At 40.0% G+C, this 9,536-nt stretch overlaps 1 protein-coding gene across 1 annotated transcript; it reads left to right on the top strand.

Moving 5' to 3' along the window:
* The first annotated feature begins 6,119 nt into the window (after positions 1 to 6,119).
* Positions 6,120 to 9,244, top strand: LOC139474547 (perlwapin-like). Its single transcript, XM_071257604.1, has 4 exons — positions 6,120 to 6,140; positions 6,664 to 6,717; positions 6,932 to 7,013; positions 9,090 to 9,244. The coding sequence occupies exons 1-4, from the start codon at positions 6,120 to 6,122 to the stop codon at positions 9,242 to 9,244; spliced, it is 312 nt and encodes a 103-aa protein (XP_071113705.1).
* Positions 9,245 to 9,536: the final 292 nt, after the last annotated feature.

Genomic DNA, 9,536 nt, shown 5'->3' with positions numbered 1-9,536 from the left:
ATGTAATGATGTAAATGTTGGTCAATAAATATCTACTGTTGAAACGTTGACTTGACAAACAATCTTAGCAATTTAGTAAATTATTCTTATGAGAAATAATATAAGTTGTGTGGAATTTTGGCATGGCGTGCAGGCTCGTATGGCCCCTCTGAATGCACTATTTCTTGAGAGACTATGGACCGTCTCCTTGTTCGAGTTTTTGTACCGTCCGCCCGGAGAGTGTAAGGTTGGGGGTTCGACCATACCAAAAGTCGTTAAAAAGGTGGTACCTGTTGTTACCCTGTCTGGCGCTCGGCATTAATGGGCTACAACAAGGACTGGTCTGCTCGGTGTCAGTACACTGTGTCTGAGTGTGGTATCAATGTTAAACTGCGTGTGTCAGTGGGCTAGCCTATAAATCGTCATTAGTCCGGAGTAGTAAACGTGCATGCAAATTGCTATGTAAGTGCGATAATCTTGAACGTGACGTTAAACTCCTTTTCACCTCTCTGGCGAAACTATGCCGAAGCACCGTATTATTTTCGAGGGTCGTGCCAGCGTGTATACCCGTCATAATACTGTGCAACGAATTACCCTTCAGATCATTTATGAAAGCGGAAAAGAAATAAGAATGTGTTTAATAGTACTGAACACGTGTGTGTACTTTTACATACGAAACCAGCAAAAACGTCTCACATATGAAATTTGCCTATTGAAGACAATACGAAGAAATTGTGGAACTATACCTCTTAGACATGCACTTGTGCAATTGCAAACTCAAACAGTTTTGCCAATTTGTCCCTTGGCGTTGCTTTATTTCTGTTAATTTTACATCCACTGAATACCCAGGCCGCCTGTGCTTCTGTCAGTCGACAGCTGTGCAAACGAACCTATGCTGTTTCTGTCATAAAACCCCACTTATTGGCGAAGCACGATTTCCTCCCTTTGTAACGGTGCATCACCCTCATCGGTGTCTGCAAGGAATTGGTCTGCTCGTGTCCTGGTGGACAGCAGTGGTTGTTTATCTTACTTAATAAACATTACAATGTAAGTTCAAACATTCTATCAAATACATATGTATACATATATAATCTTTAAGCCATAAGGACACTGTGTCGAAGGATATTATGGCATCATGACGTACGTTGTGCAGTTTTAGACTTGAAAATAACTTGAGATTTGACATTTATTGAGGCCAAGAACCATTGGAATTGTCAGGTGTGTAATTCCACACAGACGGTAAGGAAATGATCGAAGCAATCTACAAAACTAACTTTAAACAGTGTCAATCAGAAATATGACTCACATGGGAAGAGTGTTAAAATCGTTAGTACTGCCAAACCTGAATCATTTGTTTTGAGCAATACCTGACCCACCTAGGCCTGACTGTGTTATAGATCAGTTTCATTTAGGGAAGCAAACCAGATCAAATAAAGGAAGTTTAATTGTATGTGATTTTGAGATGGGGGCATTAGATGCCCACAAGTAAAAGAAATAATGCAGTCTGAAACGGTATCAATGACACACAGGGCATTTGCCATTTACTTCAAAGTGATCGCACTTGTTTAATGTATTTAAAGTATCAATAACGTCAGTGCTTCGAAATTAATAGTTGTGATTTAGAAACAAAGTGACGAGTACAGGTCAAGTGTATATACTAGGAGGATGTACTCTATACGTAGTGGAATATTTTTAAAAAAACATCAAGGTGAAAGAATATTGCTAATTTGGTACTTTGTCATGGGGAGTTTGGTATAACGACTACAACAAATAGGTGATACATGTGGGAAGACTGGAAAGGAAAAGTGGTAAACTATATGGATGATCTTATTGATGAAAAAACTTTCAAATAAAAAGACGCTCTCTAAAAAACATGAGTATGCTGAACAATACTGAATCAACACTATGATACATTGGAAAGTTTTCACAGATAAGGATAAGCGTAACCACCACACACCCTTTTAGATGTGTAACCACCACAAAATTCCAGTGGTTTCAATACAAAATAACGTATCTCATTTTATGAACAATAGCACAAGATAGGATACGTAGACAACAAATATATGTCGTTTCTGTTGAGATTTCAAATAAATATTGCGATAAAACCCTTTCCCTATCCAATAGAAATCTCTGCTTAAAGTAAAGTCGATTGTACGATTTCGACAAAATCATGAGGATGTGTTTATGAATAAATATCAAATATTCATGGTACCAGGTGTTCACGAGAAGGTGGGCGTATCCTGCCCCATCGGTGGCACCCTTTATTGTTCTGGTGGTGCTGAGATATTCTTGGAGAGGCTGGGGTCTGGTATTTTGTATGGAGACTATATATGTACATTGAGTGAGTGAGGTAAACTCACTCCGCTTTGAACAGTATTTCTGATTCAGTTATAAGTTGTCTCGTGAACTTGATATGGGAGGAAATCAAAATGTGGTGCAGGCCATAGACGGACGCCCCTTTGATGAAATCTAGGAACACAGATTGGTCCTGAAAAACCAAGAAACATAATCCAGGTGAATCGTTAATTTGAACACGGTTCCCACTATGTCGTTATACCGGTAAAAACTATGTTGTCATGAGCAAAACACTATGTCGTTATACCGGTAAAAACTATGTTGTCATGAGCAAAACACTATGTCGTTATACCGGTAAAAACTATGTTGTCATGAGCAAAACACTATGTCGTTATACCGGTAAAAACTATGTTGTCATGAGCAAAACACTATGTCGTTATACCGGTAAAAACTATGTTGTCATGAGCTAAACGCTATGTCGTGACACAGGCAAACAATATGTCAAAATGCACGTACAAACTAAGGCGTTATTGAAATAAACACGATGTGGTTATACGTGTAAACACCATATGTATGCACATGTTCTGCTATGTTCTGTCATGTTCGGCCATGTTCGGCCACGTTCTGCCATGTTCTGCCATGTTCTGCCATGTTCTGTCATGTTCTGCTATGTTCTGCCATGTTCTGCCATGTTCTGTCATGTTCTGCCATGTTCTGCCATGTTCTGCCATGTTCTGTCATGTTCTGCTATGTTCTGTCATGTGCTGTCATGTTCTGCCATGTTCTGTCATGTTCGGCCATGTTCGGCCATGTTCTGCCATGTTCTGTCATGTTCTGTCATGTTCTGCTATGTTCTCTCATGTTCTGTCATGTTCTGCCATGTTCTGCCATGTTCGGTCATGTTCGGCCACGTTCTGCTATGTTCTGTCATGTTCTGCTATGTTCTGCCATGTTCGGCTATGTTCGGCCACGTTCTGCTATGTTCTGTCATGTTGTGCTATGTTCGGCCATGTTCTGTCATGTTCTGACATGTTCTGCTATGTTCTGTCATGTTCGGCCATGTTCTGCTATGTTCTGCCATTTTCTGCTATGTTCTGCTATGTTCTGTCATGTTCTGCCATGTCCTGCTATGTTCTGCTATGTTCTGCTATGTTCTGTCGTTTTCTGTCATGTTCTGCCATGTTCGGCCATGTTCTGCCATGTTCTGCCATGTTCTGTCATGTTCTGATATGTTCTGTCATGTTCTGACATGTTTGGCCATGTTCGGCCATGTTCTGTCATGTTCCGGCATCTACAGAGATGCGAACGTGCGACGTCACGTGACATGAAAACCTTTTGGAGTTAATGTAGAATGGTCAGTAGAATCATCTAAAATTACAATTATTTACAATTCGCTTGAAAGTTGTTGTTTTTTAACTTGCATGTGTGTTCCTTCCTAAAAATGCATTATTTGAATTTTGACAATAAATAATATGTACAATTATAACATGCCACATCATGACTACTGTTCTTAACTACTACTACTAACTACTACTACTACTACTTAATTAACATGTTCTTTATTATTATGCCATTCAGATCCGACAAGCATCCGGTTTACAAGCACAAACACTATATTTGATTTAATGAATTATTTTTCCAAAATTATTAGATCTATTTAATTTCATTGTGTAATAAGAACACAAATGCCAAAAAAATGTTTTTTCATGTGAATAAAATCCAAAGGCCAAATGTCAGAACCAATGACAGACCCTATCATTAAATACCATTATTACGGATCAAAAGTGTTGTTTTTTTTCTGGTTATTATACTGGGCGTTCAATAACTCCGCTAAACCCACCACTTTACAATAGGAGAAATCGGGGCGACATCTGCGTCATCAGATTTGCTAAACTAAAGATGCTAACGGTATTTCATTAACGTGGTCGTTTAATTCCATGTATTATGTGCACGATTTCGTGCACAAGTCCCAACATTACTCACATGGATACTATAGCTCCACACAGTGGTAATGTGCTACAAGCCCTAGTGGAAATTGCCCTACATATAACTGTATTTAATTTAAACCTCAACTTGTGTAGCTTGACAGATAAATCCATTTTAAAGATCACCGTTGACTACCACTTGAAGATGGCGTTTGAACGTAGTTTACAACTACCACATGTAGAAACTTGTGTACACATTTAATACAACAAGTGGTCAGTTGATCACTGAAGCACGGCCCGGGGCATTAAACTGACACCTTTCTCGCTCCTTGTATATTTGGTTCTGACATTGCACCTTGTCAACTGCAAGCCGTAGAAACCTGAAGCAGGGCGAGTTAGGGCGCTGTGACCGAATGCTGGTAGGGTAACGAAAGGACATGCTCTCCGATGTTTTACATGTAGATGCAATTAAAAATGAACTAACATGTACTCTTGACTTTTATGTTACAGCGAGAGACACCAGTCTTCGCATATATAAGAGGACATACACACGATACACAATGTACCTCAGCAATAACATCTATAACGACACGTGTCAAGACATGGCATCTTAACAACCTTATTTTATGTTTGATATAGGATGAGCTTCTCATCAAGACTGTACTCGAGCTCGTCTGCAGCACGTTGTGTTGTCTCTTCAACCCATTCTAAACCCCGCACAATGCTACCCAGCCGTTGTACAGTATCAACCTTTCAAGGTCACCAGCGAGGGGCTACAATTCCAGAACTAAACACAAGAAATGACCTTTCACTTCCTGCATAAAAAAAACAAGCATCAAACACATGACAAGTTCTATCACTCCCTCCCTTAAACACCAGGTATCGATCGAGCACATGGCAAATCTGGTCAGTACCGCCCTTAAAACACAGCCATTTCACTTCCTGAATCACATGGGGTGTTTCATATTATTTATTTAAAACTTACAATAAGCTGACTGCGAGTGCAACCATAACTTGCGTCATTTTTAGAACTGATGCATTGCTTCTGGGAAATACATAAACTTAAAATCCATTTATCATAAAAGTACCCGAAAAATAAAAATACCCGAGCATGTCAGTTAAACTATGACCCCAGTAGAACATTCGTATGCTAGAGCACTCGTGAATGACACCACCGCTTTAAGGACCTCGGCTACTGCCTTGGTGAAACGCCATGTCTGAGAAGAAAAAGCGGTGTACATCAGCGACATATCCCTCTTGTGTTGCTTTGTTACCAAATGAAGCAGTTTCATATTGCCGTGTGGTGCATTGCCACAAAATAAAAGAAGCAGGACATTTAGTTAGATTGTGATGCAGACCATGTGATGATGTTCGATGCGACAAAGAAATAGAATCCTCGCAATCAAGCAGATCCCACAACACCTTGACGGCATATGTTTTGTTTTGTATGTACTGCACACAGGGAAATTGTTACTTGCAGTATTTTTGTATTATGTAATCAATATTCACAGTATAATGTATGTCGCAGGCTGTACTAGTTGATACTTGGCGCTCTGCTGAGATTGACTTCGTACTATCCTATACGTGTATAATGGGCCGGTGGCCTCTCTACGCCAATAACAACAAAAGTAAGTATCTTCTCTTCCTTGACATTCGCTATATACACTTCAGAGAGATTAATCAATCACATTCCCTATCCATTTAAATCATTTAAAAGGTCACGATGTACGTTCATGCAGATACATTTAAAATATGTCAAAGACAAAGGAGTTTTCATTATTTTATGAAAAATAGGGCTATAGTCCTATCAGATGGGTATATGTGGAGGGGGTTGGGGTGAGAGGTGGGTGAGATATTCGCCAAAACTATATAAGCCAGGCTAAGCCACACGTCGTACAGGCATTGATCTGAAGACACATGATGTCACTCTTATCATTCCTGGTAAGGAATCAGGTTTTCGATGCTGTACATAATACTCATTGCCCGTTGCAACGATCGTTTTATTTGTTCGAAAATGACGCAGCTCTGTAGTGTTTTGTCTGTATAAAGTTTTGTCCAAGATGTCAAAGGGGTTTCTGTTGAAAGTAAATAAATACAGTTACACACCGTCATGTCGAACGTCGGAAAACTCGAAGTATTGCGTAGGTCCCTTTGTGTTGCGGTTGACTGTTTGTCGAAAGATGATTTCCAATGTCAATGTTTGATAATAAAAAATGAACGTGTTCGGCAGAGGTGTGGTTTGAAGATGTTTGAAAAATGTCCCAAAACCTATGTATATTTTTGTATATCAATTAAACATGTGAGCTTAATTCGGGGGTGATCCAACGCACAGGGCAGTTCCGGTATAATCACAAGCATGTAGGATTTGTAAAAGAGGTTCATTTACAGACATTAGTGCAAGTGTGCATTTTTATCAAATTGTAACTGTCACGGATTTGTTTCCTCACGATATCATCGTTACCAGGTGCTCGCTCTTCTCTGTGGTGTATGCTGTGCAACCATCGTCGACCCATGCCACGTAAGTACATTGTATTTACAACCAATCTGAAATCAAGATGAACACACAAGAAGTTAATGTTTATGATTTTTGATATTATGAACTATAATCGAGTATGACACCAGTGTTGTGTTGTGAAGATTTCCTATTGCCATTAAGATCATTAAAGGGTTACCATATCTGAAGACGTCACATGATTTGTTGCTCTGTTTTTTTATTATTTTACCTGTTGCAGAACTACGAATGTCATCTTGGGGATGTCTGTAAGGTGATATATGGCAAGCTAGGAAACCCGACGGCAACCTGCGTTCCGATCGGTAAGACGTGTTATTTGACATTTTTACACTCGAGCACAGGTAGGTTGCGCAGCTAAATACGCAAACAAACAAAAGGCAAACAGTCAAATTTGTTCCTTTCTTAAAAATGCATGTTACATCTCAGACTCTGTTATATATGTTGCATCTCAGGGGACCCTGCTATATATGCTACTTCCCAGTAGACCCTTTTATATATGTTGCATCCCAGGAGACCCTGTTATATATATTGCAGATCAGGGGACCCTGTTATACATGTTGCATCTCAGGAGACCATGTTATATATGTTGCATCTCAGGGGACCATGTTATATACGTTGCATCTCAGTAGACCCTGTTATATATGTTGCATCTGAGTAGACCCTGTTATATATGTTGCATCCAAGGAGACCCTGTTATACATGTTGCATCTCAGGAGACCCTGTTATATATGTTGCATCTCAGGAGACCCTGTTATATATGTTGCATCTCAGGAGACCCTGTTATATATGTTGCATCTCAGTAGACCCTGTTGTATATGTTGCATCTCAGGAGACCCTGTTATATATGTTGCATCTCAGTAGACCCTGTTATATATGTTGCATCTCAGGAGACCCTGTTATATATGTTGCATCTCAGGAGACCATGTTATATATGTTGCATCTCAGGAGACCCTGGTATATATGTTGCATCTCAGGAGACCCTGTTGTATATGTTGCATCTCAGGAGACCCTGTTATATATGTTGCATCTCAGGAGACCCTGTTATATATGGTGCATCTCAGTAGATCCTGTTATATATGTTGCATCTCAGGAGACCCTGTTATATATGTTGCATCTCAGGAGACCCTGTTATATATGTTGCATCTCAGGAGACCCTGTTATATATGTTGCATCTCAGTAGACCCTGTTATATATGTTGCATCTCAGTAGACCCTGTTGTATATGTTGCATCTCAGGAGACCCTGTTATATATGTTGCATCTCAGGAGACCCTGTTATATATGTTGCATCTCAATAGACCCTGTTGTATATGGTGCATCTCAGTAGACCCTGTTGTATATGTTGCATCTCAGGATACCCCGTTATATATGTTGCATCTCAGTAGAACCTGTTATATATGTTGCATCTCAGGATACCCCGTTATATATGTTGCATGTCAGGAGACCCTGTTATATATGTTGCATCTCAATAGACCCTGTTATATATGGTGCATCTTAGGAGACCCTGTTATATATGTTGCATCTCAGGAGACCCTGTTATATATGTTGCATCTTAGGAGACCCTGTTATATATGGTGCATCTCAGTAGACCCTGTTATATATGGTGCATCTCAGTAGACCCTGTTGTATATGTTGCATCTCAGGATACCCCGTTATATATGTTGCATCTCAGGAGACCCTGTTATATATGTTGCATGTCAGGAGACCCTGTTATATATGGTGCATCTCAATAGACCCTGTTATATATGGTGCATCTTAGGAGACCCTGTTATATATGTTGCATCTCAGTAGACCCTGTTATATATGTTGCATCTTAGGAGACCCTGTTATATATGTTGCATCTCAATAGACCCTGTTATATATGTTGCATCTTCGGAGACCCTGTTATATATGTTGCATCTCAGTAGACCCTGTTGTATATGTTGCATCTGAGGATACCCCGTTATATATGTTGCATCTTAGGAGACCCTGTTATATATGTTGCATCTTAGGAGACCCTGTTATATATGTTGCATATCAGTAGATCCTGTTGTATATGTTGCATCTCAGGATACCCCGTTATATATGTTGCATCTTAGGAGACCCTGTTATATATGTTGCATCTCAATAGACCCTGTTATATGTGTTGCATCTAAGGAGACCCTGTTATATATGTTTCATCTCAGTAGACCCTGTTATACATGGTGCATCTTAGGAGACCCTGTTATATATGTTGCATCTCAGGAGACCCTGTTATATATGTTGCATCTCAGTAGAACCTGTTATATGTGTTGCATCTCATCCTACCGTACTGTCTGTCTATGTGTGTAGGGCCAGGGTTACAGTTGCAGGTCCACGAGTCACGAAAACTCTAGACTGACTAAGTCACCTTCACTTTCAGATAAACCAGGTTACTGCCATGTCTCCTCGGTGCTCGCCATCCGCTGCGGCCACGGCCGCCCTTGTTACCGTGACAGTGACTGTCCCGGCATACAGAAGTGTTGTGGAAGATGTTCCACCTGCCAAAACCCCACATTCCACCCTAAAAAGGGTTAAGTCCAACCCTGCTGCTGATACAAAAATGTCCACATTAATAACATGTACAATAAACCTAAATTGATTTCAGTTTTTGACTTTGTGTTTTTACGCAACTGTTTGTACAGTGAGCGTATGCCATGACCTTCTTGTCCAGCGTCTGTCTTCCGCGTGTTCATCATTGAAGATGAAACTGAAGAGGTCAAATCTACCCCTGTGACACCTCAAATTGCAAGAACAACATCTTAGAACAGAAAGGTGTATGGATGTTAACTTCTATTGCTGAAAAATGCACGGCGTTTCCCTCCCTCTT

The sequence above is a fragment of the Haliotis cracherodii genome, unplaced genomic scaffold (assembly GCF_022045235.1).
Source record: "Haliotis cracherodii isolate W230 unplaced genomic scaffold, xgHalCrac1.p SCAF_3, whole genome shotgun sequence".
Lineage (NCBI taxonomy): Eukaryota > Metazoa > Mollusca > Gastropoda > Lepetellida > Haliotidae > Haliotis > Haliotis cracherodii.
Note: the sequence above shows the minus strand (reverse complement) of the source record. Positions and strands in the feature narration are given on the sequence as shown.